Source organism: Triturus cristatus, chromosome 6 (assembly GCF_964204655.1).
Source record: "Triturus cristatus chromosome 6, aTriCri1.1, whole genome shotgun sequence".
NCBI lineage: Eukaryota > Metazoa > Chordata > Amphibia > Caudata > Salamandridae > Triturus > Triturus cristatus.
The window spans coordinates 1,746,107,713-1,746,133,295 of NC_140589.1; the positions used below are offsets into that span (position 1 = coordinate 1,746,107,713).

General features: G+C 47.1%; 1 protein-coding gene across 1 annotated transcript in view; it reads right to left on the reverse strand.

The window, feature by feature from the left end:
- LOC146821914 (pepsin A-like) overlaps positions 1 to 24,768 on the reverse strand; it is a 310,154-nt gene extending 285,386 nt beyond the window's left edge. The window contains exon 1 of the mRNA XM_085609935.1: positions 24,702 to 24,768. Within this exon, the coding sequence (XP_085466061.1) occupies positions 24,702 to 24,754 (53 nt within the window). The 5' untranslated portion in view covers positions 24,755 to 24,768. The remainder of the gene's footprint in view (positions 1 to 24,701) is intronic.
- Between the last annotated feature and the right edge of the window lie 815 nt (positions 24,769 to 25,583).

Genomic DNA, 25,583 nt, shown 5'->3' on the forward strand with positions numbered 1-25,583 from the left:
GAGAGGGTCCAACAACGAGTAAGGGGTGAAGCGCCATGTGAATGGTGGAATTGTTTTCTTAGGCGTGTACAGGACCAGTAAAAGTGGTGAGTGATCAGACAAAGTGTGCGGCAAAACCTGACACGTGCGAATCTGACACATGAGGAACGTCGATGCTAGCCAGTAGTCGATTCGTGTGTGTAGGTTATGGTAAGTGGAATAGTGCGTAAAACCTCCCTCTTGTGGATGCGTCTTCCTCCATACATTGGTGAGGTCCTTGCTAACCATGACACTTTCTACAGTTCTGGCCGCCGTCGCCAGCCCACTCATCGGGCCCCCTCATCTACCCAATGCAGGATTCCTAACCAGGTTGAAGTCTCCGCCCCAGAGTATTTGTGTCGTTACGCAACCACTTATCGTGTTAGCCAATGTTGCGAAGAACTCCGGGCAATCATAGTTGGGGCCATAGACGTTAACTATAAGCAGATCTAACCCCCTACCCTAACATTTGGAGATCACGAACCGGCCCCTTGCATCTGCATTCAACTGTCGAATCGTGTATTCCGATCTGGGGTTAACCCAGGTCATTACTCCTCTAGCGTGAGTTGTAAAACCTGCTACGTTGACATTTCCCAGGAGGCCCCTGGCGCGCATCATTGGGCTATGCAGAGGAAGATGCGTCTCATGAAGTAGGGCAACATCTATATTATGTCTAGTTAGGTAGCTTAGCACTTTGCGTAATTTGCGATGATCATTTCGGCCTCTCACGTTCCATGACAGTGCTCGGAGGGAATCTACAGGTCTCGGAACAGCAGCACCCACTAGTCGTTGCCGTCATGTTTTTCGAGTGTCACAGTGTGTCCCAACTTATGTGGCCTGCATATGTAATGAGCATCATACATCAACTTGGCTGACCTCTCCAACATCAAAAAACAACATTGTCCCCACCCTACGCCCCCCCCCACAGCAGACCTCCCACAACTCGGTCGCGCAGCATCCCCCGTAGCCTCCACCTGCTCCCCCGCCTCCTCCCCCAAACTTAGTTAACGGTGGTAGTGTTTGTCACGCGTGGGAAGAGGTCGCTCTGTGTTCAGCAACAAGCCAAATGCAAGCATTCTCCTATCCCGACCTCCACACACCGACTTTTAGTGTCACAACCACCACAATAACGCGTTTCCCGGTCATGCATGCTAGAGTACCACACCGCCATCTAGCCTCTCCCCTTCACTAGTGTCTTGCATACGAAAGGGCGACCGCTGGGTCTAACGCTGTGGCTGAAATAGAGTCCCTGGATAACCATCTGACACAGTGATACTAATCCTTAGCGGGCAGCCACAGCGTATGTTTATGTGTAGTAAGAACTGGAAGTGGACGCTCTGGCGAAACAGTGTGTACTATCCCAACCCAACTCCCCTCTCCCCCCCAACCCTCACAATACTTATCAGCTGTATGTGAATAGGCAAGACTCAGTCCTGTTCCTCAAACGATCCTCCAGCCGCCTCTTCCATCAGCAGCCGTTACGGACTCTTTGGTTGTTCCCTGGACCAGTCTTTGAGTGCCTTCTGCAGAACCTTTGGATCAGTGAAGATGTGGGAGCGTCCTTGTTTGTTCACCCGCAGCTTGGCAGGGTACAGCATGGTGTAGTCCAGGCCCAGCTCGCGCAGCTGCTTTTTCATGGGTACAAATTTTCTACGTGCCTCCTGTACTCGGGCGGTGAAATCCGGGTAGAGTGAAATGGTCGATCCCTCATATGCCAGCGTTTGTTTGTCTCTCGCCGTTCGCAAGGCAGCGTCTCTGTCCCGATAATTTTACAGTTTTGCTATGATTGGACGCGGCGGGGCTCCCGGCGACGGACGGGGCCCTAAGGAATGGTGCACTCTCTCCACCACAAACATGTTCGAGAACACCTCAGCTCCCAGAAGGTTCACCAATAACTTCTCCACAAAGTGTTCCATGTTACCGGTTTGTGTCGTCTCCGGCAGGCCGTGATTCGTAAATTACAGCGTCTCGAGCGGGCTTCCAAGTCCTACGCTTTGTCTTGCAATACACGTATGACCCTCCCAAGCTGTTTGTGGTCTGAGTCTAGTGTGGTCTGTGCCTCCTCTACCTGCGTGAGCCTTCGTTCGGACATGTCTAACCTCTCCGCGTGTTTGTCCGGTCTTTCCCCCATTCTATCCATCCGGTATGAGAAGACATCTATTTTCGTACCCAGGGAGGTAATGCCATTCTGCAAGCCCTTTTCCATTGACAACAGCAGACTCCTAATGTCCGGGGCATCCTCTATAGGGGTCATAGGCCTGTTAGCCTCCCCAGACGCGGTGTCATGCGACTTAGAGCATTTTTGCTCAAAAGTAAGCTTCGACTGCGTCCTGTCCATTTCGCCCATTTTCTTCTCCAGTTGGAGCCGTTGCCCAGGGGCTATCGTCAGCGTCCCCGCTAGTGGTGCTCCGGTAGAGGCCGGACCCTGAACAACTGCTGAAGAGGCTGCCTGTAGCGTTTCAATCCAATAGCAGTAAGAGGACCCCCCTGCTCCGGCGCATTAAAGTATTCCAGCTATGAGGCACTTCGTCTGTCGGCACGCGTGGCTCCGCTGCCCTCCGTGCTGCCACTATGCCAGCATCCGTCCCGCCGTGCAGTGCCGCCCCCAGTCACTCCGTGGGCCTCCGAGTTCACAAATGTAGATACCTCCCAGCGCCTCTCAACGGACAATCCACTCCGCGCAGCTAATGTCTTGCGCAGTTGATAACATTGCTGCCAGGCCTGATGGCATCAGAGGTAGTGGTGTCGCACCAGTTATGTGCCCCCCATCCGAAGTCCCCTCATTATGGCCGGACCGTCACAGGAATGCGGCGTCGCTAGGGGTCTGCCAGCACAGGGTATGCGTCCACGAGCGCAGTGAAACTCAGCTCTCCACTGCTTGCTATATCCCTCACTGTGCACAGTTCAGCCACGGGCTTGGGCTCGGTCTCGCTCGCTATCTGCAGCTTGCGGCGCTCTTAGCTCCTCACAATATGGAGGTACCACTTAACCTTGTAGCACCATGCAAACTCACAGTGCTGGCCAGTCACCGCCTCCTCACCGGGATCTTTAGTCGTGTGTTTCTGCTGCCCGTCGCTGCGTACTTTCTTCACCTTCTGTCTCCACTCGTCGCAGCCCCGGCCGTCTTCCACTCACCTGTGTTGCACCCGGGGCTGGATTGTTGCGGTGCGGTCGTGTTCCGATGGCCAGATCATGATCGGTTGACCGTTTTAAAGCGGTGGGTTGATGGATAAATGCAGGATATTTTGTCGGCGGTGTGGAGCTCGAGACTCAAGCAGCCATCTTGGCCTCGAGCAGTTCTGTAATTGCTACACTGAAACGTACACCTCAAAAGGCGAGACAGGGCCTACGGAACTAGAAGAGTATTTAGAGGACATTGCCCTGGCCTGGCTATCTCCTGGCCAATGTGACTACTTGTGCCAGCCGATTGAAGCTGCTGACATTAGAGAGGCGATACGCTCTCTGCCAAACAAAAAAGCGCCGGGACCGGACTGCCTAACAAGTGAATTTTATGAGGCATTTGTGGATGACCTGATCCCGTACATGCTGGAAATGTGCATGGAAGCCTATGAAACGGGGATGCTGGCTCTAACCCTAAGGGAAGCTGCAAAAAAAAGATAAAGAGCACTCGTGTTGCGAGTCATACCATCCTCTGTCCCTAATTAACATGGACGCAAAGATCCTGGAGAAAATTATGGCCAGCAGGCTCTAGCCATTGATGCAGAACCTGGTCCTTCCAGACCAGTCTGGCTTCATACCAGAAAAATCTACGTCACACGGGGAACAACCTTTACAACGCAACTTTTACAACGCACTACCTTTACAACGCATTTTTTACAACACATAATCCATTACAACGCATGACATTACAACGCATGACACTACAACGCATTTTTAAAAACTACCTTTACAATGCATTCCATTACAACGCATACTACCATTACAACGCATACCATTACAACGCATAATATTACACTACACTATCCAACACTTACCCTACTGTTGCACCCCCTGGAGTTAGAATAGTAATTTTTACCCCTATGCTATCCAACACTTACCCTACTGTTGCACCCCCTGGAGTTAGAATAGTAATTTTTACCCCTATACTATCCAACACTTACCCTACTGATGCACCCCCTGGAGTTAGAATAGTAATTTTTACCCCTATACTATCCAACACTTACCCCACTGTTGCACCCCATGGAGTTAGAATAGTAATTTTTACCCCTATACTATCCAACACTTACCCTACTGTTGCACCCCCTGGAGTTAGAATAGTAATTTTTACCCCTATACTATCCAACACTTACCCCACTGTTGCACCCCCTGGAGTTAGAATAGTAATTTTTACCCCTATACTATCCAACACTTACCCTACTGTTGCACCCCCTGGAGTTAGAATAGTAATTTTTACCCCTATACTATCCAACACTTACCCTACTGTTGCACCCCCTGGAGTTAGAAAAGTAACTTTTACCCCTATACTATCTAATACTTACCTTAAATGCAATTTAATATTATGCGTTGTAATGGTATGCGTTGTAAAGGTAGTATGCGTTGGAATGGAAATGCGTTGTAAAGGTAGTTTTTAAAAATGCGTTGTAGTGTCATGCGTTGTAATGTCATGCGTTGTAATGGATTATGCGTTGTAAAAAATGCGTTGTAAGTGCATGCGTTGTAAAAGTGTGCGTTGTAACGTCATACATCCACGTCACACAATTTACGTACCATCTTCAAGATCCTTCATGTACTTGACCCTGACTTGGCAATTATGTTAGATGCAGCCAAAGCGTTCTATTCAATAGAATGGGGGTATATGTTTCGCATCCTCTACCGTGAAGGATTTCCAGCAGGATACATTAGATATTTGAGGTTGTTATACACAAACTCAAAGGCACGTATACGCGTGGGAGGGTTCACGTCGGGCCCCATACGGATTGGTAGGGGCACCCGCCAGGGGTGTCCCTTATCACTGCTCCTTTTCACTTTGAAGCTGGAGCCATTGGCCTGCATTAGTAGACATAGGGAAGCGGCATTGAGATTTGCACACAGACCTGTGAGCATCTCCTTATGTGCCGATGATATGCTGCTCTTCGTCCGGGAATCCCAAGTATACCTAGCGCCCATAATGCAAAAGTACATCAGGTTTGGGTATTTCTCAGGACTTAGCATAAACTGGGGTAAGTCTCTGGTGGTCCCACTGACTCAATGCACGCAGTGATATCCAATAGAATTTCCCATTGTATGGTCCGCTGACACAGTCAAGTACTTGGGAGTGTGGCTGCACCAAGATCCAGACGCAGTCATACGTGAAAACTACGGGGTGGCATGCGACAAACTAGAGCAGCAAGTTGCCCGTTGGTCAACGATGCCGCTATCACTGGCGGACCGCATAGCCCTCATCAAGATGGTCATCCTGCCCCGCTTTTTGTATCTGTTCAGCAACATACAGCTAAAATTGACGCAACGTTTCTTCAAAACTGTTGGCTCGCTGCTGGTGCGACTCATATGGGGAGGGAAGCAAGCCCGGGTGAGTCTAGACGTCTTAACACTGGACTATGACAAGGGTGGGTTCGGCGTGCCTGATATGTACTTGTACTACCTGTGTGCGTATTACTGGCATAGTCACCACGAGTTCATACCGCACGTTGTGGTGGGGGACGGAGATGCTCACCCAGTTCCACTCAGGTGTATACTATTGCAAACACGCAGCTGCACCCCTAGACAAGAAATCAACACAATAGACACAACGTTAGCAGCTTGGCAAGCTATAGGCGACTATCAGCGAAACTCCCATTGTACACCCCATTGCTCCCAGTAGCACACCATGCAGCGCTATCAGTAAGTCAGGAAACAGGCACTATGCATACACTATCATGGGCAGGGATAGATACAATGCATGACCTCTTCCCTAACGGCAGTTTCCTCACGGATGAGGAGATGAGGTATGGTCATAACAGCACCCCGCTTTTCAAATTCAATTTCCACAGCCTGGAGGCAATCTGGGCACACTACCCCATATCTACGGAGGAGCCACAGACACTGCAAACACTCCAACTACTCCTATTCAGCCCAACACGACGTAAGCTCATAACAAAATTGTACAGGGCAGCCAGGGACGAGAAAGTAATGAGAGACCATACAAGTCTGGACAGATGGAACGCCAAGCTCACTCCTCAGCTTACACAAAAGGAAACTTGCTGTAAACTCACTAGGGAGTGCACCTCAATTGGTAACTTGTGAATAATTCATTTCAAATATTTGCATCAGGTATATCACGTGCCATGTAAACTGTTTTGATGCAGCCTCCGTGATAGCGATGCATGTAAGCGATGTGGTGCGCCCGGTGCAGACTTCTGGCACTAGACCTGGGAGTGTGGCAGGGTGGCTGAGTTCTGGACAGAGGTGCTGCTCAGAAGAAAGGCAATGACCAAGGTCACATTACCACACACCCCATAGACCTGCCTGCTATCCTTCACACCACATCTGAAGGGTGTCACTGGCGGATTTATCAGAGCTGCACTGCTGATGGCAAAGAGGAGGGTGGCAATGACATGGGAGGGCTCACTCGCACCTAGCCCGGATCACTGGATTAGGGATCTGGTATATTGCAGGGACAATCTTGCACTCTATGCTGAGGAGCTACCAGCAACATCGAGACCGAAAGACATTTAGGAGCCGCTACTGCACTACCTGCGGAATAAAGATCAAGAAGCTACTACCACCTCACTGGAGGGTTGAATTTGTCTGCACATGACAAGTACTAGTTTATGTATACAAGGTCTATCTGAATGTTTCCACAACCAACCACAGTAATGCATTGGTCGATCACTGGGGGGGTGGGATTTGTTTGTGCTACACTGTTGTTTCTGATGTGCTAGGATAAGCATTGCTTTTCAACTATAAGCTGTATGAAAATGTAATAAAAAATACAAAATAAAAAAAAAAGTCATGTGCTGGGCATGCAACTAAAACTCTGATCTTTGCTTCCCTGTTTGATACCGAATCACCCTTATTCAAAAGAAGCTCACTGTTGCAGCTGTTATTGGAAAGAGAGGATTCAAGATTAGTAATAAGCAAAGATATTGAGCTGGTCTATCTAGACTTCAGTAGTGGTCCCCCAAAAACTATAGACACATTTAGATCAGGGATAATGGCAATGCTAGTGTTGGCTAACGCCGAATAATTTAGAAAAGGAGGGATAGATGGGTTCCCTCATGTGGACTCTTTGGTGGCACCGCTTGAACCACACAGGAAAAACCAACAGGAGTTAGGTAGTAAGTTTCCCGAAACAAGGGGTGTCATAAATACAAAAGACACTAATATCTTGGTGGGTAGCTCTTGAGGAAAAAGAGAGATTAACATTACAAGACCTGAGGTTCTAAGATCAATCAAATCCATAAGGGATGAAGAGGGGGTCCAGTGGAGGCGGGTATCTGACTCGCTGAATGGCTTAAAAGAAAACACAAAACTCCCCATGCTGCAGAGGTAACCCACTGGGAAAAATCTTGTCTTGGAACATAGCGGGTGTTGGAAATTCTAATCTTAAATTAAACTCTTTATTAGATCATGATCCTAAAATAATCTGTCTCCAGGAAACATGGAGCTGCGTGGATTTCAATTTTGAGAACTTTTTTGTATTTTGTTGTGCAGCAAAACCTTCAACTAAAGGTCATGCAAGTGGTGGCCTAGATATTTTACTCAGCTGCACTATAAATTGGAATCCTGTGGTTTTTCTCCATCCTTCCAAGTTGTGTATGGGTTTGAAACTTATGTTGGGTAATCGTACACAAGGTCAGTCTGCATCCCTTTTTTTGTTAAATGTATACATTCCTCCAGGGAGAGCAAGTGATTCACTGGTTGAATCTATCTTTTCCTTTGTGCATAAGACAAGTATCTCCAAAAAGTGCTCCTTGATACTGATGGTGGCTGATTTTAACACTAAAATCCCAAACTGTTCGTCTATGGCCTTTTCTAACTCTGAGTTGGAGGACGTATGTTTCATTCCCGAATCTTTACTATCTGGCCATATTAGATCAGATAGGCGGGACTTGTCTTTCCTGCATAGTCTGAGAATGTGTGATTTTGTGCTGTTGAATGGCAGATTCCCAGATGATTCTCCTGCCTCTTTCACCTTTCATGGTCCACGCAGGCACTCACTGATTGACTATATCATGATATCCTATCAACTCTTTGGTGCATGTACACATTTCATTGTTCTGTCTACAAACATGGAGTTCTGTCAGTGGATGTCAACATGGAACTCGAGTTGCTAGAACCCTGGAATCAAAGGGATGATAGCATTTTATACAACAGATCTAATGGGATACTTTTTGATCCAATAAAAGCCTCCCATGTTTTAGGAGGATTGTCGAAAAAGCGCATCCTGGCCTTAGTCAGGAAAATCCCATCTCCAGGTTCGAGAAGATATTGGCCCCAATTAGTTTGATCGGAAGCAAAAAGGAAGTTAGTAGCACTAATCCTGTAGTGGCTATAACATGGGAGGTAAAAAAACGAAATTGCAAGATCAACGCCCTAATAAGGGAGCAATTTAAGCAGTCCTCTATGTCCAGACAAACCGAAATCAATAGATTAAAACAGGCAAGAAAAATAAAATTGGCATCGGAGCACAGAGGGGTGGAAGATGTGAATTGGATAAAACTAAGAGAGGTTGCAAAGTCCGGAGATACAGGAAAATATTGGGCTTTAATAGTTGTGCAATGGTAGAACTAAGGCAAAACCCATTTTGATATCTGATGTAGAATGCACCATATACATTTCTCAGTTATATGCACTAAATTCCTTGGTTGGGCTGAATACCGACTTTGTCTTCGACTCTTCAGTTGGGAGCGATTACTGCCCCTCTCATGTAAGGAAATAGAGGGTTTCATTAAAGGGGCAAGGGTTTCAGGTGCGATGGGCCCTGATGATGTTCCAATTGCAATAGTTAAACAGGACGGCGCAGCATGGGCACAATTTTAGAGTCCAGTATTTTCTTACTGTTACGCACATGGGGCTATTCCGTTGTCCTGGAAGGGAAGTATTGTGGTCCCATTATATAAAAAGGGACCAAAGAATTCCCCTGCTAGAGTTAGGTTGATCGCATTATTGGATGCTACCGGAAAATTGTTTGCTAAGAGCATACTCCTCCATCGTCAAGATTGGGCTTTTGGAAACGGTTTAGTCCCTGCAGAGCAAGCTGGGTTCTGCAAACATAGTGGTACTCTAGATAATATTACTGCTCTGCAAACCTTAATTGATAAATACCCAATGAGCAGGGGTATGCAGTTTTATGCAGCCTTTATAGAATTCTCCATAGCTTTCGACCGGGTTGACCGGAGGACACTGTGGAGAAAATTGGATTCCCATGCACCTGCTTAGACGAATCATAGCATTGCTCTCCTCCACTTGGACTCAGGTCCTGATGGGAGGAACCCAGGGCCTGCCAAGTAAAAAACAAGGGGCTGAAATAAGGGTGCCTACTGGCTCCTCTTCACTTTTCTCTTTATATTAATGATCTGCCGAGTAGGGTAGGGCTCTGCAAAGGGGACCTCCAAAATTAGGAACGATGAAGTTAACCTGCCTGCTATATGCGGACAATGCCATTTTGTTAGACCTAACTCCAATTGGACTCTAAAGGCGACACACCGAGCTAACAAGTTATTCAGAAGATAACTTCTTGAAAATAAATATTTCAAAGAGTACAATTATGATTTTTAGACATAGGGGATGCCAAGTTAGGAAAAATATGTACTGGTTCCTGAGGAATGATAAACTTGCCGTAGTGAAATTCTTCCCTTACCTAGGGAGAATTTTCACAAGTAAGTGCTCCAGTAGCTATCATAATGACCAGTGGAGAGGCAAAGCAATCTCTCAGGCTTCCGGATTAGTAGATTTTATAAGCATTGCGGAAAAAGATATTTTGTACGTGTTATCAGTTTATAAAATTAAAATTCCCCCAGCGTTGAGTTACGCCTGTGAAACAGTAGATGAACAGCAGTGGGATAGTTGGCACCAAACGTGTAATCTGAATCGTGCAGCACCCATAGCCGCAATTCGGCTCAAATGTGGGCTACTTTCCACTTCTGTGTTCATTATGGCTGCCTGCTTATGCACTATTGAACAGTTCTGAGAACCCTTTATGGGTAGCAATGTGTGAGGAAATGTTTTACACCCTGAAGGAAAAAAGTGTTCTCTTTAAGAATTACCAGAAAGCCGTAACTTTGTTTGACTTTGAGAATAGCTGTACGGGAGCTCTTCCCAAACAAGGTCTGGAGTTTGCGGAGCAGAGACTTGCTGATCCCTACATAGAGGGCGTTTCTGTAGTCCAGTCTGATGGTTATGAGTGTGTGGGTGACAGTCTTCCTTGATTCGGGGGGATCCATTTGAAGGTCTTTCGGAGAAAGCGGAGGGTGTTGAAGCAGGTGGAGGTGGTGGCGTTGACCTATCGGGTCATGGAGAGGGAGGAGTCGAGTACGATGCCGAGGTTTCGGGCGTGGTCAGTGGGGGTGGGGGACTGCCAAGGGCGGTGTGCCTCCAGGTGTTGTCGCATTCAGAGGGGGAGGGTCCGAGGATGAGAACCTCTGTATTCTCTGAGTTGGACATCAGGCAGCTGCTCATCCAGGATGCAACGTCCTTCATTTCTTCCTGGAAGTTGAGTCTGGTGATGAGGGAGTCCTTGGTGATGGAGAGGACGAGCTGGGTGTCATCAGAATAGGATACTATGCTGAGTCCGCGCTGTCTGACGATGGCGGTGAGGGGGGCCATGTAGATGTTGAAGAGCGTGGGGCTGAGCGATGATCCTTGGGGTACTCTGCAGTTGATCTCTGGGGGGTTCGGAGAGGAAGGGTGGAAGTCTGATTCTTTGGGTTCTGCTGGTGAGGAAAGAGTGGAGCCAGTTGAGGGTGGTTCCCTGTATGCCGGTGTCGTGGAGTTTGGCGGTGAGTGTGCAGTGGGAGACGGTGTTGAAGGCTGCATAGAGGTTGAGAAGGATCAGGGCTGCGGTGTGTCCTTGGTCGAGGAGGGTGCGGATGTAGTTTGTGGCAGTGAGTAGAGCGGTCTCAGTGCTGTGGTTGCTGCGGAATCTGGATTGGGAGGGGTCGAGGAGATGGGTTGATAGTTCTTGAGGTCCGTGGGATCTGCTGAGGGCTTCTGGAGTAGGGGTCTGACTTCTGCGCATTTCCAGTCATCGTGAAAGATGCAGTTTTGAAGGTAGCGTTGATGGTGTGTCGTAGTTCCGGTGTGATGGCGGCGGCACCTCTGTGGAAGATATGTGGGTCAGGGGTCCATGGGGGCTCCTGAGTGGATGCCTTTCATGGTCAATGTGGTGTCTTCGGTGGTGACTGGGGTCCAGGAGGAGATGGTGGGCTGGCTGGCGTTGCTGGAGGAGGGAGTGGTTTCGGAGTCAGGTGCCTGGTCGTTGAAGTTGTCATAGAGGCCCTTTATTTTCAGATAGAAGTAGGAGCCGAGCTTGTTGCAGAGGTCCTGGAAAGGGGTGGTCTGTGGTTTCGCTGGGAGGTTTGGAGAAGTCCTGGATGATACTGAAGAGTTTCTTAGAGTTGGGGAGGATCTTGTTCTGGATGAATGCCCTTTTGGTGGATATGATGCGTTGGTGGTATTCTGTCATGGCGTACTTGTAGGCGGTGTGGTCTTCTGAGGATTTTCTGTTTCTCCAGTTCTTCTTGAGATGTCTACAGGTGCGTCTGAATTCTTGGAGGTCGGTGGTGAACCAGAAGGCCTTTCTGGGGCGCTGTCTGTCGGGCTTACCCTAGCTAGAAGTCTCTATCAGATGAATGTGTTATCTGGTAGGGAGTCAATCTAGCTGCAGATTCTTTACTGACCCACCCATTCTCCTCATTCTGCAAACAGATTTCTAGGTACAGGGCTATTGCCTTGTGAGGGCCCTAGTTCCACACACCGCTTGTCAGTTTTCTTTCTTTCATTGCTCTGTGCTTTTGGTGTGGAATGTCGCAAAAAGAAACTGACGTCAGCGTGCTGGGGCAGTGCCTATATAGGCATCCCGCATGTCACTTCTGGTGCGGCTCCCGCTGTCTATGCCACTCGGAGCCGAATGACGTCCCCACCCACGCACAGGCGTGCTGCTCATGAAAAATTCCAGATCCAGTCTGACTCCTGGGGATATTTCTAAGATAAGGAATCTGCAGCTAGATAGAGTCTCCACCAGATAAGGTTTTACCAAAGGTAATTAACTTGTTATTTTGGCACTGATTATGCATCAAAATAAAAATATAAAATAAAGCACAAATATTCATAGGCATGTGGGATACAGGCCTAGCATATGGGGCTAATAGTCCTGGACCCTACCGTGTTTGGGTATTTGTAACAGTGGAAACAGGACTGGGAATGTGTGACAATCGGGAACATCCAGTACATCCCAGAGCCTGGTGTTGATGGTCAAACACAATATGGGGCTAGCAGGAGGCTTTCATTTCTTGTAGAAGGTATTGAGAAAGGTTGGGGATGTAAACTTGAGGGCTAGGACACTGCTGTGGTTGGAGATAGGAGCAGGAAAGATCTAGGATGGCATGTGGCGTACAGCAGTTTAGGAATGTAGATCCCAGTGAGCAGCTGGGAATCAACTGGTTGATTTTTAAGGCCCTGATTTGAGGAGTCAATGATTTCTTGAAGACAGAAATCATGAGCAGGACCACGGCCCAATGGTGAACACAGAGCCTTCCTGCTTTTTACCACTGTGATAGAGCTTGGTGGCGATTGCTTAGCACTGGATGAACAGTGAGTGCCTTTGTTTAGAGGCTGAATTCAGAGAAGAGTGACCCATCATGAGAAACAAACATTCACTCAGCATGGTACTTTTCAAGTTGCCAAGCCATAAACTGAGATGGAGAAGTATTTGTATCTATGACTTTATCTATGCGAAATATGTATTTATTTACTATGGGGCCCGATTCACAGAACTAATCTGAGATAAAATCCTAAACGTACTACTTTTGGTATTCACAGAAGGCATTTAGTAGTAGTAAAGTTAGGACTCCTAACTTTACTACTACTAAATGCCTTCTGTCAATACCAAAAGTAGTAAGTTTAGGATTTTATCTCAGATTAGCTCTGTGACTCGGCCCCTTAGATGTATTACAAAGTGCTATATGTCTCTTTTTAATTACTTAACAGTGCTTGATGGAAATAATGGCATTGGGTTGGAGAGCAGAAGGACTTTTGATGTATCAGAACTTTTTCAGTTGTGGCTTCTGCTTTGATTTGTGTATCTGGTGTGTTGGACTTGGCCCTTTTTGGCAGGTTCACCCCTGAACTTTTTGCCTTAAGCTCTGACATGGTGGTAGTGGTTTTAGGCCTCTGGCACTTTAGCACTGTGGCGCAGTGTAAAGTGCGTGCGCTCTCTGAGTGCGTGTGGTGAGAGTGGCCTGCCCTCCCATAGGAATGCATGGGGGATATGTATGTCCATGGTAATTCCTGATATGAGAGGAGTGCAGGCTCGAATTTAGTATGTGCGAACTCCTGAGAATAAATGCTGCGCAATGGTGTGCGAAGATTTATTGTGAGTAGTGGAGAAGTGCCACTTTTAGAAGTTGCCATTTCTGTGCGCTTTGTGATGTGAATTGCATGTCTGGCTTGTGATTGACAGGAGCTGAGAGGGCTGGGGAATTCCAGGAGCCAGGGTGAGTCTGCCCGGTGGTGAATGGAGAGATCTGCATGTAGATGGGAGGGAGGAGTTGCACCTGGGACCTGAATAGGACTGTGCCTTCCCTCCACAATGCTGGCTCCGCCCCCTGTGGTACGTCTGAACACCTAGCCCCCACCTGACAATGGAAAGAGGAGCTGAGCACAACAAAGTGCTCCAAAGCTCCCCCAAACCAGTTGCATCTGGTTTTCCCCAAGCCCTGTGCTGTGTCACAAAGTAAATAGTGGTATAAATATAGGGGCTGTGACCCCATGAAAAGGTTCTCTTTTGAATCCTGACAGAGGGGTGCTTGCTGCTGGTGGGGCCCAGTAGGGACCGCCATGGGGGCTGCCTCCTGTGTGCTGGCCCCTGGGCCCTACATTTCCCCCTTGATGCCTCCAGGACTGCTGGGACCTTTTGCTCTTTCTTTTTATTGTGCCAAGGCTTGATGGAGCCTTCCAGCGCCCGGGGAGTGCTTTATTCTACTTTCCCCTGAAAGGGAAAAGCATGGGCTGAGCAGCGCTGTGCTGCACCCATCCTTTGGGAGGGAATCCCCCCCCCTTGGGGGAGTCCCGTAATTGCAGGTGCCACCCTGCTTATCTTTATGTAATTACGGGTGTCCACCAAGTTTTGGGCTGGTAATTAAGCAGGTGCCCACCCCGCTGTATATTTTCCATTATGAGGGAGCCTACCCCTCTTATTACCGGAATAATGAAATCACTGCCGCGGCCACCGGAAGTCAAGCAAGCCTTGCCTGGGACGTGGCCGGGCCGGGAGAGGAAGTCCCGCCCGCCGGTGACGAGAGCACAGAGCGGGGCACCCGAAAGGAAGGGAAGCCCCGCGCTGGAAGGTGCCGAGTCCCGGGTCCCAGGAGGGGGCCCGGGTGAAAAATCCCAGGAATCCAGGCGGGAGCCCACCCCTCGCTGGACCTTGAGGGGAGGAGTGTGGCCGGAGCTTGTGCAGAGGGGGCGCGAGGCACATTGTCGGTACCTGCCCCTCCACACTGGGTGAAGCCAAAAGGAGTCCCGAGTACCAAGAGGGGGCCTGGGTGAAGAGAAGCAGAGACCGGAGTCCTGCCGCAGAGTCCCGGTGAGTGGGGGCTTCATGTTTTGTGCCCTTCGAGGCACAATGCCAGTAATATATTTCGAGCGGCCCCGTCTTGCAGCGGGCCACTCCAACAGTGGGGTCATGTTTATTTTAAGAGCCCAGTGTGGCCCCAACAGGTGACAGGTTTATTTGAAGAGCCCCAGAGGGGCCCGTGCTGGTCCCCGTGTCTGGGGCCATATGGAGGTGCAGTGTCTGTGCCTGGGCGGCCCCGCTTGCGAGGGGGCTGCCCCAACGACAGGGGACATGTTTATTTTCAGAGCCAGATGGCTCCATCGTTGGGCACATTGATTTCAAGGGCCACTGAGAGCCCATGCGCCATTTGATTTTTTACAGCTGCCCAGCAAGAAGGGGGTAGCTGCACCGTTTAGGTGCACAATTCTTTGGGGGCATGTCTTGTGAAGTTAGGAGTGAGACGCACTCCTTTGCCCCACACTTTCCCAGCTGGCCAGCAAGTAGTGGGAAGCTGCTACGTTTAGGCTTGCGCAGTGACGCACCCTTGACTTTCGCTGCCTTGGCAGCAGCCCTAACTTTTGGACAGAGGGCAGTTGAGCTCCCTTAGAGATGGACAGTTGGCCAAGAGGATTGTTAGGTTTATAGGGCACCAGGCCCTACTGTGATTTTGGGTGCTAGGAAATGTGATTCATGTAGAATGATTTACACACCCTCTGTTGATACCTCTAAATGTAGTGTTATGATTATGAGGTTGTTCTGCATATTATGGTTTATGCTAGTGAGATTTATTTCCCAATGTAGTTATACTTAGGAGGTTAGGGTCTAATGCGTTTTAGACTTATGAGAGAATTGCATAACGTGTTTATGCTGGTGAGGTTGGCGCAGAATGTATTTGCGCCTAATGTGATACTGTGCATAATGTAGTTTATGTTACAGGCTGATGCTAAGTACAGTGATTACCAGTAGTTACTGGTTGTGTTCTATGTTTATGATAAGTTCTAAATTTACTAAGTTCACTTTGTGATGGTACTGACAGTGGTCCAGTTGGCCCTGTCAGGTGTAAATAATCCCTTGTAAATATGATCTTGTGCCAGGTGGCACCATGTATATTATGTGTTTACTATTCTAATGTGTTATGAGAATACAAAGGCTATTTTTGATATAACCTTGTGTGGAGTTCCTTTTGTAGTGTGCCTGGGATGTTGTTGCTGTGTGCGTGCGCAAATGCTTTACACATGACCTCCGGGATAAGCCTGACTGCTCGTGCCAAACTACCAAGGGGGTGAGCAAGGGTTATCTTTGGAGTGTAATTTCCTTGCCCTGACTAGAGTGGTGGTTTCTGCCTGGCTTTGTCGCAAGCCTTAGCCAACCTGAAATCCCATTTCTAACATGGAGTAATTTATTTATTTGCAGAGTTTTATATAGCGCTGGCTAGACCCGAAGGTATCAGAGCGCTTTACATGAGGATCAGCGAGTTACAAGTTACAAAATTACATCAGTTACACAGTGTTACACAGTAAACATGAGTTACTAGAGTATAGCAAGGAAAGAGACATAAGAAAACAGTGTTACACGGTAACATGAATTACTAGAGCATGGCATAACAGAGACAAACACGTCCTATGGGGCAAAGAAAGTAAGAGGGAAAAGTAAAAAGGGGTAAGGAATGCAGATTGGGTCAGGAAGACCAGCAAGTGGGAAAGTAATTCAGGGGGACACAACTGTCAAACTGAAAGAAAAACAAACCGGTTGGGGATCAGCAATCTCAACATCCAAGGACTCGGAGACTGTAATAAATGAGAGGAGTGTAGGAGACCTAAGGGGGGGTCGATTTGAGGTAAAGGTCAGTCAGGCAAAACATGGAGCAGTCCAGCGGAAAAGAGAAACGGTCGAAGGTCGCCAAGATGGAGGACCCAGGTCATGGACACTGATAGCATTATCCCAAAATGGCGGGATACACATAAATCCAAACCCAAGAAGCCACAAGGGAGCTGAGTCCCCGGAGTAGGGCTGGAAGGGAGATGCAGCCACAGGATCAAGGAGGGAGGAGGGCTGGAGTAATATCAGCAGAGTTCACTCTTCACAAGTTTCCTGACCCGTGTTTAGCTGATCTCGAGTTCAGACTGAGGGTGTTGCACAGTCTCAGTTCGTGAATGCCGAGCCACCTGCCTCCGCATTTCTACCTCCTGAATTATGGCTGTAAAGCCGATGGGCAAACATGAAGCTAAGCTGTTGTTGGGGCGAGTTTCTGCGGGTAAAAAGGGCAACTGTCCAGGTGTAAGAGAGCTACTTGTGCTCTTTGCAAACATAAGGTATCTCTGCCGATGTTTATGGGTAACCACACATATATTTATACAGCACACAATACATAATGAGCAGTCTTTATTACTCGCTAAGTGAGCTAAATCCTTCAAGAAGCAAAAGTATGTCTTGCAGGCAGGGGCATAGCTTCAGAGGGGGTGTGTGGGGTGTTACACCCCCCTAATAAATCTATACTCTAGTAAATAGTTGGGTACAGGTGTTTTCAGTTGGGTACCGTTAGGAGCCTGTCGGATTTCACCTGGGATTTTTACATACTATCAGAGGCAAAAACACACACTCAGTCTCTATTTTATGTTTCAAAGGTCTTACAAAATGTGGCTAATATACAAAATATTGTGTTATAAGTACCCCTTACAATCTGTACACCTCTCCCTTTCCACCGCTCCTTAAACTCCCCTTCTACACTTCTTCTCTTGTAATGTATTTTAACATGATATGCCAGCATGGTTGTAGGAAACCTTAAAGCTCAGCCCCCCCCACCCCCAATCTTACTGATCAACCTACGCCCCACAGGTTTGCGTCTCTCCCTCTCCCCAGTTCCTCTCCCTGCCCATCCCTCTTCACCCTTCCTCACCCACCCTCTCTACCACTCCCTCTCTCCAAGGAAGCTTTGGTACTCTGGTAGGTTATGCAGCAGACCTAAGCAAAAACAAGTGTGCTGCTAGCTGTATTGATGCATTCGGAATCGTTTGAAAGCACCTAAACACACTATAGGCTGTGCTTGCAGAAATGGGGTGTCTGACTTTGTCAGCATTTACCAACACTGTGAGGATCAGTGTGTGTCAAACATGCCCACACACACATTACCCCACTCACCTTGTATATGTTTGGATTGGGCGATTTTTCTCTTTCACTCCTTCCCTTTCACTTGGACACATGGCACACTCCGAAATGTCATTTTACACAAGCGAGTGCCTTTATGTTCATTGTGTGCACATGCAGATAACACGCACGCATCTCACATGAATAGATGACGCCACCGAGCTCACCTTTCCGTGGAAAGGGATTGAGTGTTTTTAGGTCCCCGCTGTGAGATCCATGCTGCCACTTGTAAATCTTCTGCAATACAATCATCAGGACAAACAAACTCACACATGTTTATGCTTTTCAGTTCAACACAGCGTGTTAGGAACATTACAAAAAAAAAGAAAATATACATAACACAGAGGTCTGATATACATGGGACAGAGGTATAACATACACGACACAGAAGCAGAATATACATGACAGAGTAATGATATACATGAAGCAGAGGGGTGATATACATGACGCAGAGGGATGATATGCATGACGCAGAGGGATGATATGCATGACGCAGAGGGATGATATGCATGATGCAGAGGGATGATATGCATGACGCAGAGGGATGATATGCATGATGCAGAGGTATGATATACGTGGCACAGATGGATGATATATATGACACTGAGGGATGATATATGTGGCACAGAGGGATAATTTACATGAAGCAAATGTATAATATACATGAAGTAGAGAGGTGATATACATGACACAGAGGTATCACATACATGACACAGGTATGATATGCATGACACAGAGGCATGATATATATGACACAGATGGATATATGCATGAAGCAAAGGTATAAAATACATGACGCAAAGGAATGATATACATGAAGCAGAGGGATGACATAGTGGCACAGATCAATGATCTATATGAAGCAGAGTTATGATATACATGACACAGACGGATGATATATGTGGCACAGAGGGATGATAGATATGACACAGAGGGATGATATGTGTTACATATAGGGATGTTATATGTGACACAGAGGGATGATTTACATGATGCAGAGGGATGATATGCATGACGCACAGGGATGATATGCATGGTGCAGAGGTATCACATACACGACTCAAGATCGATATGCATGACACGGAGGCAGGATACACATGACACATATGGATATATACATGAAGCAAAGGTATCATATACATGAAACTGAGGGATGATATATACGACACAGAGGGATGATAAATATGACAGAGAGGGTTGATATACGTGACACAGAGGTTTGATATAAATGACACAGAGGGTTGATATATATGACACAGAGGAGTGATATACATGACACAGAGTGATGATATAACACAGAGGCATGATAGATATGACACAAAGGGGTGATAGCTATGACGCAGAGGTATGATATACAAGACCGGGATGGATGATAAATATGACTCAGAGGGCGGATCTACATGAAGCAGAGGTATGATATACATGACATAGACATATGATATACATGACACAGGTATGAAATACATGACACAGAAGGGTGATGTACATGACACAGGGGCATAATGCACAGGACACACTCGCATGATATAAATGACACAAAGGTATGATATACAAAACCCAGAGATATAGAGTCAGCTGTTCCAGTGCCAGTCCTGCAGACAGAGGTGGCATCTCACAGGGGGCTTTAAGCAGCTGAATGCAGAAAGAGAGACAGGGGCTCTAGGTGCGCTGTCACCTTTGATTACAAAGAGGGGACATGTATCCATGAGCTTCATAGCACATGGCTTTGCACAGGTCTCTCTGATTCCCTTAAGTTATAATCTAGCAGGCAAGAAGGTTCAAGCCACTTTATCCACCTCCTGTCAGATCATGCTGGTACATCAGCTTAGGAGCCATTACTTACTACCGAAAGATGTGTCTAAAGTGTAACAATTTCCTTTTTAGGTCTCGCTGAGACAGCGCAAGCTGTCTCTTTGAGACATTTTGTAAGTGGGTTTTCAAAAGTGCTACCCACATGATTTGGCAGGCCTAAAGCTTGAGTGCACGATGGCGTGCACGTGCACAGCTGCTGCTCGCACTCCCTCCTCCCTTCTCCCCCTCCCTTTTCGTCAGCTTTAATCAGGCTCCTCTGATGCTGGCATTACCCCCTCCCTTCTCGCCCAGCCCTTCTTGTCACCTTGGCTTTGCTTGAGTGCACGATGGCGTGCACGTGCACAGCTGCTGCTCGCACTCCCTCCTCCCTTCTCCCCCTCCCTTTTCGTCAGCTTTAATCAGGCTCCTCTGATGCTGGCATTACCCCCTCCCTTCTCGCCCAGCCCTTCTTGTCACCTTGGCTTGTTTATTCGCGTGGTCGTGTCACTTTCACGACCAATGCTTGTTTTCAATGGGGTTGTGGTTGTCACCCTCCCACTATGCACCCGTACTTAACCCCTTCCTTCCTTTGTTTCCCTGAACGCATGGGACGAGCGTTCCCTGTATTACACAGAAGTGTGCTGTTAGGGGGTGTGCTCTGGCGAAGTGGATGGCGCTTTTATAAATGCAAATTACATTGCAGGTAAAATTTAGTTTATATCCATTCCGAAAGCCATAGGTTTTCAGATTGTACACAGGTTAGGATTTAGGTTAGGTCACTAATACGGCTGTAATTCTTGTTTAACTTGAAAACTGAGCACAGCGCTGCTTCACGGACACCGCGCTCGGTTTATTCATATATTTTTTAACTTTAACACTGAGCACAGCGCCCGTTTCAAGGACACCGCGCTCAGTGTTAAAGTTAACAAATATATAAAGAAACCGAGCGCTGTGTCTATGAAGCGGCACCGCGCTCAGTTTTACACTTAAGCATTTGCAATGCAATCAAACCTATTCCATTGCAAATGCTTGTTTGTCTACTCTTCGTTCTCGGGTGGTTTGAAGTTCAGCTGGGGAATGGGGATAACATCCGGCTCCCCTGGTGGTGGCTTCTCTGATATGGCCGCCCTCAGTGTGAGCACATTAATACCACAGGGTGTAGCGTTGGGAACACAATTTATTGCCTGGTCACCAGCAGGGTTCAGGCAAAACAGGCGGATGGACTGTGCAGAGGGGCTGGGGGGGGTGACTGGTGGCGGTGAGCGTGGGCTGCTCTGTGGGCCTGTACCCCAGGGGTGTGTGGAAGGTGTGACTTCAAAATACACAGCTCTGCAGCAGCTGCCTCTCCTGCCTACTGGGGCGGAAGCTCTTGAGGTTCACACAGAGCTCCGGATCGGGACAATAACCGGCTGAGTGGTGTTGGTACGATAAAACCTACGACGTGCAGGTTACACGCATATCTCTGCTGCTGACATGTCAACCGACTGAACTATGCCACCGACTGAACTATATATCATATAAATATAATACTATAATATTGAATGTGCCACTCCGAACAGAAAGTGATCGAAACATTGCTAAGACGGCCTTTGGAAACAGTACTGAAATCCCTTTTAAAACATTATTAAAAAACGTACAACAATTTAATAAATATTTCCTTAAGTGGTGTTTCAAAAGTTCCATTTTATTTATTCTAATTTTCTCAGCTCTAGCATTAAAATATCACAGTGGACAGCTGAATAATGTTATACCTTAGACTGACACGTGCCTGCATCCCACGTTCCAAATAGTGACCGATGTGATGGTGAAAGTCTGCACTGTTCCTATGCCAGGCCTTTAAACCAAGCAAAGTTCCCCTACAGTGTCCTCAGAGCTGATGATTTACATCGGTCTAAAGTCAACAAAGTAGGACCGCGTCCATCCCACAAATCTCTGACCGTTTATCCCACACAAAATGAGAGCTATTTGACTAAGCACTAGATAAACTCAGAGGATCGCTACTGCTGCGCCTAAAATAAGCAAGAATCGGGGATGAGGGAAGCGGCAGAAAATGCTGCCCACGCTCAACAATCAATTGACACAGCTGACGGATTGGAGAAACACAAAGAACGACAATTCCTGAACAACTTTGCTAACACCTTGTTTAATGTAACTGGTGTTCATTCACAGCGCTCCAATACCTTCGGGTAGAGTTGGCGCTATGCAAAAACTGCAAAAACAAACAATAAACCGGAATAATTTAATAGCAGTAACGACGAGTGCAGCACAGGAAAATCACCCTTTATATGTCAGTAGAAAACAAGTTAGACCATTCATTTCACTATTCGGCAAAAGGATATTAGTGGCTTAGGGCGCCTAAAGGTAAAAAGAGCTCAGTTTTATGAATGATTGTGTCATACATTCACTCACACCAGTGTAACTCTCGCTCATTTATTTTCCTAAACCACAGACTAATATATATGTGTGGAAAGCAGCAACTAGCATCATCGAGTGTAGAAAAAAGAAAATGTCAGCATGCTCCTGCCATGCTAATGCAACTCTAGAAATCAACGAATCTTAGCTCTTTATTAATAAATTACTAGTTGGTAAAACAATGTGTGATTATGTAAAGTGTCCAGCACATAATAGGAGTAAAAAGCTTTTGTTCAGGGCTGAAATAATGAATATATGTTTCCTGTGGCAAAGGGTCAAGCCCTCTGACAGAGAGGGCGCCATGTCAGTGCTGTGACGCACCGCTGTCAGAGAGGGCCACCGAGGCGTGACGCCATGATTGCGGCCCACACCAGCTCGTCTAATGAAAACCAAACAACCTTGTGAACATGTGCGAACACAAAGCTGCGTCACCCGGCTGTTCCTCCTAGGCGTCGGCGCATAATTTATTATATAAATCACCATTTAGATTGACTGAACCCTGCGTTAAAAATAAGAAACGTTTAAATATCTATTCACTGCAGTTCTGAAGGGAACCATCTGCAACCACCTATCTTGCTGTCTCACAGTTAAAGCAGCAACACTAAATGTTACTTATCGGTGGCATATTCGCCTACAAATACAATGCGGTGGTGGGTGAGTGAGCCGCTCTGATTTATGAGGGTGGGCCGCATTTTTGCCATGATCTACCACTTTAATTACCATCTGTGGCTCGAGTGAAATTGATCAATGTAGAATCTATGGAAAACTGAGCATCCGCTGCTTGCCCTCATCTGCAGCGAAATATATTTTTTTAAAGTGCAGCGATATATTGTGCGTTACGGAAAAACGAAAACCCAGTTTACTCGGGACCATTAATACATTGTCTGGGCCGGTTTTACGGCAGAGCGTATCATTTTTTATTTTTTTTTAAGACAAAAACCCCGGATCGCCTGGTGGAGTAGAAAACACTGCTATAAAATGTGCCAAAGCAGCATGTGACTAAACCCTGAAATTGTAACTAAAGAGCTTGCCTATGAATATGCCTTGCCTATGCGCTTGTATGATGAATCCGCTTCGTTTCCGTAGTAACTGTAATTTAGATTGGAGCATAAAACTTCCAGTGTCCTCCACAAAAGGCTCCTCGTTTACTTTCAAACAGGCACGGGTGACAGTCTGAAGAACAAGAGGATAAGCAGGGGCACGGTTTGCATTACAGCTCTATCAGTCTTTCACTCACTGGCGTGAACAGGGCACTTTTTTTATCCCCCTTTCCCTTTAGGGTGTGACTGTAAATGTTATCAGATTCATTACAGAACCAGGAGTATCATCTGCCTCTCATTCTTTCCCCCAAACCACCATCACAACAAGCTCTGCACTTCATCAGGGAGGCCAAGCAATGGATGCTCATGCATGACCTCTGAGCGCCCAGGCTGGGCAGCTCGGTAGTCCATCCGTCTTGTTCTACAAACCTGGCACCTTTTACAGCAGCAGAATCGAGATTTGCACTAAGTTGCAATATAGTGCGCCAATCACATGTTGTACACTGTACGTGGAAACATATTCGCCCGTCCAAGCTCCGCACGAGTCTGACGTCATTTATGTACAAAGCAATCTGTGGCATGATAGCATATAGATACAGTTACTATATCACAGCAACACGGATGGCGCCTAACTCCGCCTTAGCCATGCCTTCGCGGCATAGCCAATAGGTCTCGCTTTTGGGACCTTATAAGTATTTAGTTATGCAGCACAATATCCTTGGTGCAACAACATCAACTTTTGCATGGGTAAACACTTATAAGGTCCCAAAGGCGAGACCTATTGGCTATGCCAATGCTTGTTTAAAGTGCCATAAGCACATCCTTCTATAGACCAGGAAGCGGAAAGGAGCGTTCTAGGCTAGAATTACACAGCAGGACCAATGTCCTATGGACACTGGAGAAGTGTAGGGCTTCAATATCTGCTGCTCTTATTCAGTCACGCTGGGGCAGCAAAAGTCTCAGTGGCTTAACAGCACTGCCATGGGCTGGAGCAGGATACATTGTGGAGCATACAGAAAATAAGCAGCATAAGCAGAATGCCAAGGATGATGTTTTGCATAATGCTTAGTATAATTGTGTTGGAGGCGATGCAGCAGAACAATCATAGACTGATTTGCTGCAGGAAAACTCCAGTGCACAGTAGAGCGTGAAGCAGCATGCATAACATGATGGTGCAGAATACATTGAAGAAGGTTTGCTAGGAGGAGTAGAATGCATGGTAAAGTGTGGAGGAGCATGCACAGGAAGATTTGAAGACCGTTTGCTGTAGGCATAGTTCAATGCTCAGTAGAGCATGAAGCAGAATGCATAGTAAGGTACATTGCAGAATGAGTAGCCGAAGGAGCCGTAGACTGCTTAGTAGAGGGTTGGAGGCAAATACATAAGATGATTTGTTGCAGTATGCATTGCAGAGTGTAGTGCTGCGGGCAGACTGCAATCCACAGTAGGGTGGTGCAGTTGGCTGTGAGGTCGGTTTCAGTGCAGAAGTCAAACATGGAAGAAATTACAGAGGAGAGACAAATGGAATAGTGGGACCCTCAAAGAATGGTGGCTTTGATTGGATAAGAGAAAACACTCACTGCACCCAACAGTCGAAGACGGACAGAAGCGACCAAAGCAGCATCCGTTGCATGGTTCCTTCCTTGCACGAGCCCTTGGTGACAGTGAGGCATTGAGGGAACAGTGTTACTAAACACGCCTCACAGCCACCTGGCCATCAGCCTCCTCCACTGCCTGCCTGATAACGTGGGTAAACAGTGGGATAATGGTGACGCAAAGAGCAATGCTGGAGTCTAGTTGTCAGCCTCAGGGATTTGTTTGCTCAGGGTGCATACTTGGAGCCAACCGCGCCCGCTCCAGTGAAGTGGCTTTTGTGTGCAGCGTAATGTGTGCACAATCGCATGCAATTGAGATCTCGACTCAAATCAACATGCAATCTCAAAGATAAGCAAAACAAATCCTGCCACACATTAGAGGTAGGATATGTGAGGTGGGATGCCATTAATTCTCAATAATGCACAGTATGAAGGTCTGACATGAGTGAGGGCTTTCCGTCCTGTTAACAGCAAGACCCGTATCTAACATGTTTTAAACTAATACTTATTCATTGAAGCTCTAAGCCAGAGATATCACTTGTGTATTTTGCAATATGAAGGTTGGACCATCCTCGAGAAATGCAGAGGATGTCACAATCTGCCCTGCACCACGCATTAAGAGCATATAATGAACTGAGAGAGTGCAGTGAGGTACACTGATCTGGTCTTCGTAGACAACATTAAAGCAAATGGCACCTAGGCACCACACATGACCTGCTGAGACCACACAAAGCAAACAGTCAGCCGTGCAGAAGTGACCTATACCCACCTGCTCAAGTGTAGAGGACTGTAGGTAACTCGCTCAAGTGCCTGGTTTGTAGTACGTGACGTAGTACTTTCATTGTACAATTGACACACTACATACAA